Here is a 17,003-nt window from a genome sequence, read left to right on the forward strand (position 1 = left end):
GAGAAAAACACTTTCAAACTTAACATCTAGTTATAGATTTATGTTAAACTAGCTAAGCTCTGAAATCAAAAATTTAGCAGAATGAGAGATAACTGTACTATACAGCTTAGAATACTAGCAAAACAAAAAATATGTAATTTTTGAAACATTTATTTTGCTGTTCACATCATAAATTCACACTCTCAAGAGTGTAAACTTTTCTAACAACAAAACAATATTCTTCAAGCATTAGGGTTATTTGTATAATTTTTTTAGAATTCTAACTTACCGAGTACCATCTGCTTTCCAGCTTACTTTGTATGGCTTCAGGTCTAAAAGTTTAATATTTTGCTTGTCCATGGAAACAGGCTGTGCTCCAGGGAATCCAGACCTTAAAGAAGAACACAGTATTACTATCGTGGCTGGTATCCATACAAAGCAATACATGTCTTAAACCAATCTCAAATGAATCACACATTTATCACAATGTTCTCCCTATGATGAGATTAATGTCAACTGGAATAACATCCGCTTTCACAAAAATACTAATAAAAGATTATCATTTTCTTGACATTTTAGAATGCAAGTTAACAGAGTTCTAAATTACCACTGCTACAGTATAATCACTGAGCTAATTTTAAAATATTAGTATATATGATCTAAATAGTAAAGCAGGTATGTTTACAAGTCTTGTACTTCAGGAAGAAGTTTAAATCTTGGCTTAATTACCTTACATGATATTCTAGACCCCATATTTCTCCAACGTGAGACTGCCAACTTGACATAACTGCAAGGTTGGCAACTTTCTCCTCAAAAGATACCCAGAAGTGACAAAACAGGAGAAATATGGGTCAACATTAAGGCTTAACACAACATTAAAACTAAGGGTGTAGGTCAAGATTAAGGTTTAACACAACATTAAAACCGATCTTATTTCTTCATTATTTTCACATTTTAGTTAAAACTACTTCTAGATTATTTATCTAGTATTTATGTAACAGTAATAAGAGTTCTTTTCATTAGGAATTTATATTAGGAATTTTCAACAATAATCCTTTTTCCTTACATTCAACTGTATTACAGTTCTCTGCCACAGATACCAATGATCAGCAGAAATGACCACAGACCAAGACCTGAGAGCAACAGATAAGAGCAATGTATGCTCTCCTGAATCCACTATGAAATGTCTGAAAGATATTTTCAAGTCATGGCATTCACTGCTTATATTTAAAGCTGATTTTCCTAGACTTCTGATTACAGAAAAACTGGAAAATGAGGCAGATCCAAATTTCACCTCTTCCCTGTTAACAAATTGAGAGACTAGCTCAAACATTAATCAGTAGCAGTAAAGTCAAAGACATGAAACAAATACTAGACAGTGAAAACAAGAATTTTCTATTACTTTAGGAAAATATGCGAGCCATCTAATTTTGACTCAACTGTCTGGTTATTGCATTGATTGTCTTAAACGAAATCTGACACCTTTAAAGTATTCTATTGCAAACATACTAACTTCAAGGAGCCAAGAAGATATGTCAATGCTTGTATTAATTTTAAGTGTTGTAAAATAAGAGTAAATTGTATTTAAAATTTTAAAATATTTATTACCCTTCCCAGCCACAGAATTGATGACACTTCTGCTGTACCTCTCCTAACTTTGGTTGTGTTGTTACTTGAGTTACACCTTTAACAGTAACACCTTCCAAGAAAATAGCGCCCTTTAAAAAAAAGAAAAAGAAAAATAAGAGAAAGAAAAATATTTTATTAGAGTTCAAATTCATTTACAAAGAAGAGACTGAGAGATAAATTAGTTTGTTTTCACAAATCTTAGCAAGTCAATATATCTAACAGAAATGGTCTGCTGTATAAAGTCCCCTAAGATTGTACACTAGTTTTCCTAAATCCAGCATATGGTTTTCTTCAATATACGTATGTACTCTACAGGCACTTCTCAAATCATGACAGTAATAATAATTTATCTACCATTTACTGAGATCTAAGTAGAATGTCTGGCATCTTGTAAACATTCTCTCTAATTCTTACAACACTGAAAAAATAGATTTTATTATATTTATTTCACAGATGAGTAAATAAAGCATAAAGATTTTAAGTAAATCAAGTGGTAAAAGTCAGAATTTGAACAGGCCTACACTACACCAATCACCAATGGAGAGAAGGGGAAAGGAGTTGTGTTACCATGAGTGAAGTATGGACTTTAAGGGGATAAACACCAAAACTTCTACCTTTGTAAACCAGAGTAAGAGTGTAGGCAAAGTGGCTAAGCCACAGTCATTGGATATATTAATAGAACAAAATATTACTCATCATGGAATTTTTAATCTAAATTTTTTAACTCAGAACTACATATTTTGCAATATCACAGCGAAGTAAAGCAGATGGAGAATATCAAACAAATAAAGAACACTTCTGGAAATTTTAAAACCTAAAAAAAATAGTGTAGATGTATGCTACAGTTCTTTTAAGGTCCATAAAGGAACTGGCATCAGTCTTAAATCTATAAAACAATTCTAGCTGTTAATGTAATTAGGGAATAAAAAACTTAGTCTACAAGCTACAACATTCAACCTTCTGGCAAAGAGTTGGCAACCTGAGCCACTTGAGAAAAGAAAAAAAGAACACTTAATACTTCATCCACGTACATTCTTGTCAAATCTAGAAGAATTCTGAGTCCTTCCAGCAGACACTAGTCCTACTTTTTGTCCCTAATTTTGAATCACTTTTTGTACTTATCTGTCTTCTACTTTGCTTTCCTTAAATAACCATAATTTAGGAATTTCATAAGCCCAAGGATCAAAGAGTACCATCCCTCTACTATTATACCATTACTTCTCTGTACTAGCCAATAGCATTTCTATTTAAAACCATTTCTATCATTAAGTACAACAGCTAAAGGAAAAAAAGGAGTATTTTCAAAAGAAAGCTCAACCAGATTGACGAGGTTTGTAACATATTTACTTATTGAGTGCTCAGATAATTTCAATATCCTTATAAAATAGTATCTTATGCTAATTAAAAAAGCACTTCTTTTTAGAGAGTTCAGTATTAAGCATCTTAATTCTGATGGTATTAACAGCATGAGATGTTCTTTTTAAGTTTTACACAAAGAAAGTCTCTAGCTTTTATCAACATGGATTTCCTATGCAAAGTTAAGAAATTTACATTAACTTCTGAAATGAGCAAAATAAAAGCGAAGGCCAAATTAACCTAAGTTACTACTAAAAACACAAACACTATTTATATTTTTACCAAATAATAAAAAGGACTAATACATAGAAAATATGATCACATTCAACCAAGCACTTTCCCACAATATTACCACAGAAATATTTTAATAACATTTCTATAGAGTTGAATAAGCTGAATATTTTTAATTTAACAGAGCCAATAAATACTGAGCATCAGTACAGATCTAACAACTACTGAGTCTGGTTATAAAAGTTAACCCCAATCATCCAGTAAATGTCTGTCATCCATTTATTGTTCTTCTTCCTTAATCTTTCCTACCATGCATCAACTTCTTTTTTAACTTCCTCTATTTTCTTCCACAACAAATAAGTAAAAAGAAAGGTAGAAGTCCAATAAAAAAAAGTATGATACACTTCATACACAAATCATCCTTGGTAACTTTAGGCTAACATAATTTGCTATTTAATGTTACTACAATAGTTCTGACAAAATAACATTTTTATATTATTCAAAATTATGTAATAACTCCAAGAAAGATCACTAATTTTTTTATTTATTTCTAGATGCAGTTTCTTTAATGTAAGCCAATTCTGGTTATTTCTACCTAGAGCTGAAAGCAACCTGAAAATAGCCATCTTCGTTTTCATGTTAGAGATCTAGAAACTGTTTCAAGATTCTAAATGTACAAAAGGTCTAAGAAGGGAGAAAATAAAATCTTTCAAACAAGATTTGCACATGCTGATACTGCTCATTATTTCATTGTATCAGCCCTTCCAAATCTTGAATCTGCATTTTTAACCAGTGTTAGAAAATCCTGTATTTCCCTCCTTGGGAAATATGGGAAGCATGAGCCATGACATATTCCTAAAGCTAAATCTCAGGGCATCACCTCTCAGAGACAAGAGATCAAGATGCTTTTCATATTTTATTTAAAAAATCCACAATGGATAAAAGAGAACAATCATCCAGGATGTAGGTGCCAGACACAGGGCAGAAGGTAGCTAGAAAAGTATGCCTTAGGGAAGATAAGGGCCTAGCCTCATCCCTACCTTGTTTTAATAGCTGTACCTAACATAAATAGCTTAGTTTTCCATTGTTGTAGCTTCCTCTGCCCCATTTACAAACACGGCACAGCCGGCATGCCTTGCAAGGCCTGAGTTGAAGGACTGCATGTACACACAGACCAGTACAGCAGTACTAGGCTAACTAGAAGGATATCATCCCCATACGTGATCTCATTCCAAGTCTATAGCTGACTACCTTCATTGTTATGTATGAGATGGTTTCACTCCTTGAAAATATGGCCACTTCAGCATAAAATAGTTAAATCTTTATAATGGAAAGATCACTAATTCTAAACAGTGGCCAGATGTGGTGACTCATGCCAGTAATCCCAGCACTTTGGGAGGCTGAGTCAGGAGGACTGCTTGAGCCCCGGAGTTCAAGACCAGCTTGGGCAACATAGTGAGACCAATCTCTATTTATAAAAATAAAAAATAAATAATTAATTTTAAAAATAAATTTTAAATAGCAATGTCTTAGGTCTGGAATTATTGTGAACATACTATAATTGAGTATTAAAGTCACTGACATTTATTTTCACTTTTCAACAAATTATTTCTGTTTGTGAAAATAAAGAAAAATCAAAAGTTAAAAAAAGTATGTTTATAGAAATATATTTCATAAACAGAGTCAGCTAGCCTTAAAATTAAAATCTGCATGGCTATCACAACAGAAATGAGTGATCCTTTAGACAGAAATTTAGTAAATATTACAGAAGATGGAGGCAATTATGTGAGAGAGAGTTCTGTGTGTGTGTGTGTGTGTGTGTGTGTGTGTAAAGAGAAAATGTATACAAGAATATATGTACAACAAGCATATTTTCATAATGAGGAAAATACATTCATCGTTGTATTCAAAGAAATGATCTCAGACATCAGTTCAAGGAGCAAGCAACATACTTGTAAGTCATACTCTTCCAACTTAGTAACACATGTACTCAAAAGATGAATAAAGAAGGTGTCTTAGGAATGTAAGGGGCCAAGCACAGGATAGGACATGTGCCACAGTTATAAACCCAAAGAGAACTATCAGAATTAACTACAAGGAGTCCATTACTTGAATACATAGTTACATCAGTATAAGAATCAGAAAAGACTGTACTTAACAAAAATAAAATCTCAAACCAAAAATACCTTCATTATGTCAAGAGATGTGATCTACAAAATAATTAGTCACTCTTAGATTGCCTCTGTTAACTATCTTCAATCTCAGATGGAAATAAAAGAAAAACGAAAGCTTTTCCAACCATAAATGTAATAAGTAATTATATCTGTGCTTCTCATCCCTGTCAACCACAGGTCAGCTACTGTTGACACCATCTACAGTTCAACTCTCCAGTCCCCTTTCTTCTCTGATGGTTTTGTACTCACTGCTTTAAAGCCCCTTTTCCTTGGTTCACCTTATCAATAATCACCTTCCCAAAGAGTTCCAATGTAAACCCTGGAATTCCTTTTTCATAAATAACCTTCCCCTATCACCTCAACCATTTTCTTGAACATCCCATACCCTGTGTCTCAACTAAAAGCTAGCTCTCCCCAGACAGACCATGTCATCTTAGAGCTACTTATTCTCCCACTGCCCAAGATCCATGGCAGTAATTTAAACTACTATTCTATACCTCCTCACTGCTTTCCTAATCTCTTTCAAAAGCCCCTCTTGCGTTTACACTAATTCCTTTCAGCTATACCACTCAGCTGTAGTAAAGCAGAAACCCACTGTGGGTACCGGCAAAACAACTCTCTTTAAGGGCTGCCCTCCCAGCCCACAAAGATGGGGCCTAATAGCCATTTTACATGGCATTACAAGACAACATCCTACTCCAGCCAAAGTTGATGGGAGCACAAATAACCCCTAACTCAATCTGAAGCCATCAGATTCTCTCTCCTGGTAATTTGGAATTGGGATCCCGAGACAAGCAGTTAGTCTCTGCATGTGGCTAAAATTATAACAGGTTACCTTAGAAGCTTTGAGACAGTTAATAATCTCCCAGGAAAATCAGGAATCAGGAAGAGCCAATCTTGAGAGACAGAGACAACGAGAAGACTGATACAAACAAAGGGACAAAAGCAGAGATGCGATATTAAGAAGAAAGAGCAGAAACTAGGTTCTAAGTAACTTTCCAGGTCCAGGTTCCAATATTGCCCTAAAATCTGGCACATTCCAGTGCCTGAGTTCCACCAATTTACTCATGAATAAGTACCCTTAATATTTAAGCCAGTTTAAGTTATTTTCTGCTATTTACAGCCAGAGAGTATAAACTAGTAAAATCCTCTATCCTTTGTGTATTGAAAGCTATTGCCCTACATTCATCAAAAAAAAGTTGGTCTTTCTGACTATTCTAACCTCTATCATTATATTGGTAACATCAACATCCATTGAAATAACTCGACCTATTGTACAACCTTTACAGTTCAGTCATCTCATTTTCAATGACCCTCATCTTTGTCCAACTGGAACATCCTGCTCCATGGCCATACCACAATCATTTCAAACCACTCTACCTTTTAATTCAACTCAACTCACATTGACTGAGTGCCGACAGCATTCTAAAACCAACACGTCACTCCAACTTTTATAAACTCTTTTACTGTCACTATGCTCACTTTTCAATTTCACCAAGACTAACAGTCCCTTCATTTCTCCTTTACACATTCTAACGGTACCCTCATCCTGACCTTACTTCCTCTTCGGCCTAGAACCTATGGCTGATTACTTCAATTATTTTTCCTCTGATAGCCTCAGTGGCCTTTACCCTCTTGTTCTTCATCACACCCAAACTAAATATCTCCAACCTTGAGTCAACCTACTGTTAGTCTTTTCCACTCCCACACATAGGCAGCTGAAACTTACTGAGGAAAAAATCACAATCTCAATTACATCTCCAGTACTAAGATATTTCCCTCCTATTGCTGAAGACCTATTACTCCAAAAACTGCATTTGACCTCCATTCCCTTGCACCTCCTCAGAGGTTTCTCTGTCATTATTCCCCAAATCTTTACTTTCAACTTCATTGACTTCACTAGCTCCTTATCCACACTAATAAATATGCTTGAATTTATGCCATACTAAAAAGCCTTTTCTGACTATGTCTGCATTAATTACCCTTCTTCTCTTTTTTTTTTTAATCATAACCAAGCCACTTGAATGATAGTTTATAGTAGTGTGCAGAAAAGGGTTAACCTAACACTAGTGCTTGCAAAGTTGGCTCCTGAATGGCACCTGAGAACTTGACTTTGGAGTGTTCTCAGTCAACCGATAAGGATGGCTGACCAAACCTAGATTACTTGTGCCAAAAATACAGTTTGTGCTGAATAAATTTTTTTCCTCCTGGGATCCTGGAATTTTGGTACATGCTAAGCAGAGAGTGCCTACATGACCAGCCATCAATAAAAATCTTGAGCAGTGAGAGTGTAATGAGCTTCCACGGACAGAAACATCACAAATACATTGCTGGAGGAAGAATGAGCTCAGGATGACCCCTCATGAGAAAGAGAGAGCATAAGAAAACCTGCACATTAACTCCCCACAGACTCTACTTGTCTTTGTCTCTTATGATCGAGCTGTATATCCTTAGTACATTGCTGCATAAATCTGAGTTATGAATACAACCATATGCTGAGTCCTGAGTTATTCTAGTAAATCTCCAAAAGTGAGGGTGGTACAGGGAACCCCTAACACAACTCTGTCTCCACCTTCTCGCCCTCCATTAGCTTCTTAAAATTACCAGTCTGACCCAGCCCTACTGCACCACAGAAAATAATCCTCAGATAAATACTTTCTGTCCTTATTGAATTTTGTCCTCTCCATGAAATCATACTGTTAAATTGCTCCCTTTATGTTAATTCTACACTATTTCTCATATTTTACATTTCTTTTGTCTTTTCATGCTGCATGCTGCAAGGATTTCTTAGCTAGATCCTCTAGCTTGATAATTTCATTCTGCTACTCATCCCACATATTAAGTGGTTTTATAATCTTACCATTTCCAAGATCTCTAACTTGTTCCTCTTCTTAGTAGCCTGCTATTATTTTATGGATTGATAGCCTCTCTTGTCTTCTAAAGAAAGGTTCTATTTGCTTTCTCAAATAGGAAAATTTTAAATTTTTCCTTTCTTAGTATATCTAGTATTACTTTTACATAGGATTTAATTTTTATAATATATAATTTTTAGTATATATACTGTGTGTGTGTATATATATCATATATATTATATATATCATATATATTATATATATCATATATATTATATATATCATATATATTATATATATCATATATATTATATATATCATATATATTATATATATCATATATATTATATATGATGTATATATTATATATATCATATATATTATATATATCATATATATTATATATGATGTATATATTATATATATCATATATATTATATATATCATATATATTATATATGATGTGTATATATTATATACATCATATATATTATATATGATGTATATATTATATATACATCATATATATTATATATATGATATATATTATATATACATCATATATATAATATATATGGTATATATATATAAGAAGAATATATACTGGGGAGATATATATATATATATCTCCCCAGTATATATTCTTCTACACTAAGTTATTCTTCCATACTAAGTTTTCTGTGCATATGCACAGAAATAATCAAAAAGTAGACAGCAACTGGCTTGGGAATGAAGAAATATTTTGCCTTTTAACTCTATATACTCCTAGATGTTTGCATTTATATTTTACAAAAAAAAAAACTAACCTTTAAGTCATCTGTGTATGTTTTAAAGCTAAATAAATAAGTAAATAAGGAAAAATTATTCTAAAAAGACAACAGTACCAGTGGTAGTATGAAAGTTGAAGGATTATAAGTTGTTTCTTTAATAACTAAAGATTAATGTTCTTTAATCTTTAATATATTACTTATATGAGTAAAATATTTAATAATTTTAGGATTTACTAATTATGGTTTGAAAAAAGAAAAAACTACTAAAATGCATAAGGTTTTAGAATTTTTTTTTTCCTAATTCGGCCTTTGGAGGTATAAGCACAACTATTCTCAAAAATCACCATCTCATAACAGAAATCAAGCCTAATTGCTTTCTCCAAAAAGAGAGAAAGAAGGTTTCAGCTTTTTTTTTTTTTTTTGAGACAGCCTATCTCTCTGTCACCTAGGTTGAAGTGCAGGTGAATGCAGTGGCATGATCACAGCTCATTGACTGCAGCCTCAACCTCCCAGACTCAAGCAATCCGCCCACCTCAGCCTCATAAGTAGCTAAGACTGCAAGCGCACACCACCACACCTGGCTAATTTTTTAATTTTCTGTAGATACGAGGTCTCACTACGTTGCCCAGGCTAGTCTCAAACTCCTGAGCTCAAGCAATCCTTCCACCTCGGCCTCCCAAAGTGCTGAGATTACAGGTGTGAGAAACTGCACCCGGCCTAATTAGACTAATTTTGTAGCCACAAAAAAAAAAGCTGGACAATGTTAAAGAATTCATTTGAAGACCTCAGAGAATTAGAAAGGCAATAAGGACTTGAAGGGCCAAAAACTCAAGAAGGAAGGGAGCCCAGAGAGGTGAGCTAGACATCTTCTACAGCTTTTCCTTTCTAGTACTCTCCTCTAGAGGCACTGTTTCAAAAATGGTAGCTAAGACACTAAGAAGCTGAACAGAAATTTCAGCAATATCACAGGAATGGGAAGTAAAAGCTGGAGTTACAGGTCTTCAAGTGAGAGGAGTCCAATTCAATTCCCACACTTTCAGTGAAGATCCTCAAAGGCTATAGGAATAAGAGCAGAGCAAAAATAGACCAGTGCCCCAAAACTAAAGTCTAGTTTCTAACAGCTCAATCCTTAATTAAGATATTCTGCTCCTAATTCTCTGTGGGAGCAAAAGTAAATCCTCTCTAAAGAAAGATAACATGACCAGAGCCTCAAATTATTTCCATAATTTTTCATAAACAATGTCTAGTATTCAATCAAAAATACTCAAGTATGCAAAAAAAACTATAATTGACTAGAAGATATCAAAAGGACACAAGAAGAAAAACTTAAAAAGAGATCCACAGGAGACCCACATATTAGTTTTTTTATTTGACTTTTTAAAAACTGGTTTTAATATTTTCAAAAACTGAAATGACAAGATGAAGAATTCCAGCAGAGAACTGAAAATCATTTTTTAAAAAATCAAATGGAAATTCTAGGAGTGAAAGTAAAATAACTAAAATTAAGTAGTCAATGGATGAGTTTAACACAGCTTAGACAAAGCTTAATGATGACATTAGTAAATGCCAAGATAGGTCAGAAGAAAATGGCCAGGCGCGGTGGCTCATGCTTGTAATCCCAGCACTTTGGGAGGCCGAGGCGGGAGGATCACGAGGTCAAGAGATCGAGACCACGGTGAAACCCCGTCTCTACTAAAAATACAAAAAAAATTAACCGGGCATGGTGGCGGGCGCCTGTAGTCCCAGCTACTCGGAGAGGCTGAGGCAGGAGAATGGCATGAACCCGGGAGGCGGAGCTTGCAGTGAGCCGAGATTGCGCCACTGCACTCCAGCCTGGGCGACAGAGCAAGACTCCGTCTCAAAAAAAAAAAAGAGAAAAGAAAAGAAAATATCCAAAGTAGGCTGACGCCTGTAATCCCAGCACTTTGGGAGGTTGAGGCGGGTGGGTCACCTGAGGTCAGGAGATCCACACAAGCCTGGCCAACATGGTAAAACCCCATCTCTACTAAAAATACAAAAATTGGCCAGGTGTAGTGGCGTGTGCCAGTAGTCCCAGCTACTCAGGAGGCTGAGGTAGGAGAATCGCCTGAACCTAGGAGGCAGAGGTTGCAATGAGCTGAGATTGCACCACTGCATTCCAGCTTGGGCCACAGAGAGAGACTGTCTCAAAATAAATAAATAAAAAGAAAAAAAAAAAAAAAAAAAAAACAGGAAAATATCCAAACAAAAAAATAAACAAAAAGATAAAGAATATAAAAAAGAACACAGGAGATAGTTTTTTTGTTGTTGTTTTTTGTTTTTAATTTTTTTTAGGCCGGGCACGATGGCTCACGCCTATAATCCTAGCTCTCTGGGAGGCAGAGGCGGGTGGATCACCTGAGGTCAGGAGTTTGAGACCAGCTTGGCCAACATGGTGAAACCCTGTCTCTACTAAAAATACAAAAATTAGCTGGGTGTGGTGGTACACACCTGTAATCCTAGCTACTTGGGAGGCTGAGGCAGGAGAATCGCTTGAACCCAGGAGGCAGAGTTTGCAGTGAGCCAAGATCGCAACACTGCACTCCAGCCTGGGTGACAGAGCTAGACTCTGTCTCCAGAAAAGAAAAAAGAAAAAAAAAATTTTAAAGGCCTACTGGTATTAGGTTGAGCTCCAGAAGAAAGAACGAATGGATCTGAAACAATACTTAAAAAGATAACAGCCAAAAATTGTCTAAAACAAATTAGGAAAACAACTCCAACCATATATTTAAGAATCCCTACATACACTATGCAGGATAAATACAAAGAAAACCACAAGTAGAAATATCATGGTAAAACTGCTGAAAATCAAAAACAATAAGAAATTACCTTCAAAGAAGCAACAAGGTAGCTAACTTCTCAACAGAAATAAATTCTGGAATGAAAAGTGCTAGAAAAAAAATAACTGTCAAGCACCCTGAATTTTTTTTTTTTTTTTTTTTTTTTTTGAGATGGAGTCTCACTCTGTCGCCCGGGCTGGAGTGCAACGGCGCGATCTCAGCTCACTGCAACCTCCGCCTCCCGGGTTCAAGCAATTCTCCTGCCTCAGCCTCCCAAGTAGCTGGGATTACAGGCGCCTGCCACTACGCCCAGCTAATTTTTTTGTATTTTTAGTAGAGACGGGGTTTCACCATGTTGTCCAGGCTGGTCTCGAACTCCTGACCTCGTGATTCACCCACCTCAGTGCTGGGATTTCAGGCATGAGCCACTGCGCCTGGCTAACCACCCTGATTTTTATACGCAGAAGAAACATTCTTCAAAATGATGTCAAAAAAGACAATTTCACACAAATACTAAAAGAATGTGCAACAGCATACCCACATGGAAGGAAATACTACAGGAAGCTCTTCAGTTAGAAGGAAAACTATCCAAAATGGAACCACAAAAATACATAAAAGAAAGAGCAGTAGAAAGGGTAAATATGTGGGTATATCTAACCAATAATAACTGTATAAAAATGTCATGGCCGGGCATGGTGGCACACACCTGTAGTCACAGCTACTCAGGAGGCTGCAATGAGAGGATAGCTTGAGCCCAGAAGTTCAAAGTACAGTGAGCTACAATCACACCACTGCACTCCAGCCTGGATGACAGAGTAAGATCCCATCTCTTTAAAAAACATAAAATAAAAATAAAAATAAAAGGTCTCATCATGGGGTTTAAGATATACATAGAATTAAAATACACAATACCAAAAAAGATAGGAAGAAGTAAATGGAATAAAAGACTGTAAAATTCTTGGCCAAGCGCAGTGGCTCAGCTCACACCTATAATCCTACTACTTTAGGAGGCTAAGGCAGGAAGATTACTTTAGGCCAGGAGTTGAAGACTATCCTGCCAAAATAGCAAGACATTGTCTCTACAAAAAAAAAATAAAATTAGCAGGGTATGGTGGCACAGACCTGTAATCACAGGTACTTGGGAGGCTTAGGTGGGAGGATCCCTTGACCCTAGGGATCTAAAGCTGCAATGAGCTATGAACAAGCCACTGTACTCAAGCCTGACTGATAGAGTAAGACCCTGTCTCAAAAAATAAATAAATAAGATTTTTGCATTGTCTAAAAAGTGACAAAAGTACTAATACATACCAGCCTTTAAAAAGTCAAAGATGTATAGTGAAATCTTTTTTTTTTTTTTTTTTTTTTTGAGACAGAGTCTCGCTCTGTCGCCCAGGCTGGAGTGCAGTGGCACAATCTCAGCTCACTGCAACCTCTGCCTCCGGGGTTTACACCATTCTCCTGCCTCAGCCTCCCAAGTAGCTGGGACTACAGGCACCCACCAGCACATCTGGCTAATTTTTTGTATTTTTAGTAGAGACGGGGTTTCACGTGTTAGCCAGGATGGTCTTGATCTCCTGATCTCATGATCCACCCACCTCGGCCTCCCAAAGTGCTGGGATTACAGGTGTGAGCCACCACACCTGGCCATGAAATCTTGAGTAACTAATACAAGAACAGTAAAGGAATGTATGGTCAACAAGCAATGGGTTGGGGTGATAGAAGAATAAAAGCAACCATAAAGAGGGCAAGAAAGGAACATACCACTAGTGGCACAAATAAACAGTAAGACAATTTGAATCTAATCTTTACATGAAATGTACATGGACTAAACAATAAGGCAAAAACTGTTGTCTGAATAAATGAAACCCAGCAACATGGTGCTTGTAAGAGATACACTGTAGTAGTCCCAGCAACTCACGAGGTTGAGGTAGAAGGATCACTGAACCCAGGGAGGTCAAGGCTGAACTGCCACTAGTGAGCCATAATCATGCCACCACACTCCTGCCTGGGCAACAGAGTTGAGACCCTGTCTCCAAAAACAAACAAACAAAACCTATATTTTATGCTATGCTGCTTACTGAAGTTTCCTTAGAATGTGATTGTTATTTCTCTAGGTATGTGACTCAGTAATTTCAGATATCTAAATCCAGGAAATAATAAATCAAACTAAAAGAATAAATTACTTTTGAAATAATTTCTAGGTTTCGAAGCAATTTACACTTTTCAGTGTGTAATTTCAAATGTGTAAATGCAATTAAAACATTGTTTTACAAACAAAAAAAAAATTTTTAAGCCAAAAATAACTTACATGGTTTACATAAACTAACACAGCATTTACTTCCTTGCCTGTGAACCATGCCTACTAATAAATGAGTCGTCGTATATATCACTCAACCATAATATATCAGGAACCTTAATTAATAATTTCATTAACACAATTACCTCCATAATTTCCCTAACTGTTCCCTTTGGCCTATATCATATACTTGTATGCGTACAAGTACAACCAATACTTTTCCTCTCAACAGTTCCCCTATCCTCCAGTAAAAGAAGATAACTCCTCATATTTATGGTTAGCTCTTTTATTTCTAGAAGATTATTAAAGGTTGGCTAGAGAAGTGAGAGTCTTCTTGATTTAATTTTATGGAAACCATGAAAGCATCACCCATGGAGGGGGATGCAGAATTCATATGTAAAGTTATTTTAATTATGTGACAATTTTGTAAAGCATTAGTAAAAATATTCACTAGGTATTTAGTTGAAATCTCACAATACTTTGTAAAGAAACAGTAAGTTCTCAATCTAGTATCTAAAAGTTCTTTTAGATACTATCTAATATCTAAAAGTTCTTTTAGATACTATCTAATATCTAAAAGTTCTTTTAGATATTATCTAATATCTAAAGATACAAGAAACAAAAACAGGAAAAATTTACGTAACTGCAATTTTTCTCTTTGAAAAGACAGACTCGTGGCTATTAAGAACCTTTAAAGGCCAAGCACAGTGGCTAATGCCAGTAATCCCAACATTTTGGGAGGCCAAGGTAGGAGGATCGCTTGAGCCCAGGAGTTCAAACCCAGACTGGTCAACAAAGTGAGACCCTTCTCTATAGAAAATGTAAAAATTAAAAATTAGCCAGTCGTGTTGGCACACGTCTACAGTCTCAGCTACTCAGGAGGCTGACGTGGGAGGATCACTTGAGCCCAGGAGGTCAAGGCTGCCACTGCACTCCAGGCTGGGCAACAGAGCAAAATCTTGTCTCCGAAAAAAAAAAAAAATTTTTTTTTTTAGAAAGGGCTAGGATGAATCATCTGACAAACCTAGCTAAAGAAACATGGCCAATATTCCATTTTTATAAATCTCAATAAGCTTGCAGAAGAAGAAAAAAAACCTATTATAATATTTTTAAACATTACCAGTTTTAAGCGTTCTTTTCTCCTTTTGCCAAAAGAAGCACTTGACCCAGGTTCTGATTCCTTCTTTCCATCCTCATCCTCATCTTCGTCTTCATCATCCTCAAAACACCAATCTGGCAATAAAGGTGGGGGTGGTGCTTCCTCTATGTCACCATACCGACGAAAAAGTTCCTTCAAATAATCACCCTTGTAGATTCCTGGTGGTCTGGCTTGGGCAAAAGTAGCAACTGCTGCTTCAATACTATGGGAAACAAACACCAGGCAATTTCCTCGCTATCCTCTATTTATGCAGGCTTATCAAAAACTCACTTACTATATTCAAGGCTCCACATAAAGTACAATAGAAGTTTATAAAATGGGCAAATCACAATCTTCACCCTCAAGTCATTCAGTCTATTAAGGGACAAATTCATTCTGAAAAGGTTTTAATATAAGGTATTCGGAAAATTCTGAAATTCTAAAAATAAACTGCTATGAGTATATACTAGAGGGCTAGATAGGGTCTGTGAAGAATTTAAAGTCTTGAAGGTTGAGGTCTGACTCTGCAGGAAAACATCAGTCAAAAAAACAACAATGTGAGCAAAAGTAAAAGCATATTGATTTTACAGGAACTTTCAACAGATCCAGGCACTAAGAGTCTAGATCATCAAAGAGAGGATAAGCATAGGCTAAATCTGACATAGGAAACTGAGATCATTGTGGAGAGCATCTGAATGGTCAGAGCTAGAAAGTACATGCAGTACAGAACCACCAACAATGCATACTGCAAAATTCAAAATCATATGTGTACTTCATCTGATTATATTCAAAAAAGGACCTACTATGTGAAAGTCTTTGTAAACATAAATAATGACGCTCCCTCAGTCAACAAGAAAATTCAGTTAGCAATATATTCTCTTAAGAATATTGGGTACTAAAGTCATAATCTCTCAGGATCTAAAAACACACTTCAAAAATAACAGATGCTCAATAAAGACATGCTGATTGGCTTAAATGGAGTAACACTCTCCCAAAAATACTAAAATACAAAATATTGGAAGAATCTGTCTCTGATAATTCTGTAAGAGGTGAAAAAAAATCTGAAAAAGTAAATGTACAGTTTATGAAATTCATAAGCACTCAAAGTGTTTTGCTGTTTAATACAAAACACTTGGCTGGGTGTCGTGGCTCATGCCTGTAATCCCAATATTTGGTGAAAGATCACTTGAGCCCAGGAATTCAAGATCAGCCTGGGTAACATAAGGAGAACTCCTCACTAGACAAAAAAAAAAAGAAAGAAAGAAAAAAAGAAAAAATTAGCCAGGCATGGGTGGCACACACTTGTGGTCCCAGCTACTTGAGAGGCTGAGGTGGGAGGATTGCTTGATCCCAAGAGGTGAAGGATGCAATGAGCCATGATCACACCACTACACTCCAGCCTGCATGACAGAGGAAACCTTGTCTCAAAGAACAAAACAAAACATACATATACACACATACACACATACCCACACACACCAAGTAATGGTAGTATAAAGACTAACCATATCTAAAATGAAAAGCAGCTCAAATTACATTAATCATAAGTTCACCAAAAACTTGACAATACAAAATTCTGCAATTGAAATATCAATAAAATTTTTTATTACAAAATACATCTTCCATTATAACAAGATACAAATACCTCCAATCCATTTTCTCCACCAAAAAGGCACATATGAGGAAACCAGTGCGATTGAAGCCATGAGTACAATGAACACCTAGAAAATAAAGTAGCTTTGGTTAAAATTAATAAATCACTGCAGAGGCCACATTTACT

At 35.7% G+C, this 17,003-nt stretch overlaps 1 protein-coding gene across 2 annotated transcripts in view; it reads right to left on the reverse strand.

Moving 5' to 3' along the window:
* RNGTT (RNA guanylyltransferase and 5'-phosphatase) overlaps positions 1–17,003 on the reverse strand; it is a 369,800-nt gene that overhangs the window by 295,984 nt on the left and 56,813 nt on the right. For both annotated transcript variants that reach the window (XM_055258453.2, XM_055258464.2), the window contains exons 5-8: positions 16,869–16,944; positions 15,206–15,446; positions 1,588–1,697; positions 269–370 (exon numbers count right to left, since the gene is read on the reverse strand). In XM_055258453.2, coding sequence (XP_055114428.1) covers positions 269–370; positions 1,588–1,697; positions 15,206–15,446; positions 16,869–16,944 — 529 coding nt within the window. The remainder of the gene's footprint in view (positions 1–268; positions 371–1,587; positions 1,698–15,205; positions 15,447–16,868; positions 16,945–17,003) is intronic.

This window comes from Symphalangus syndactylus, chromosome 2, assembly GCF_028878055.3.
Source record: "Symphalangus syndactylus isolate Jambi chromosome 2, NHGRI_mSymSyn1-v2.1_pri, whole genome shotgun sequence".
In the NCBI taxonomy this organism is placed as follows: Eukaryota; Metazoa; Chordata; class Mammalia; order Primates; family Hylobatidae; genus Symphalangus; species Symphalangus syndactylus.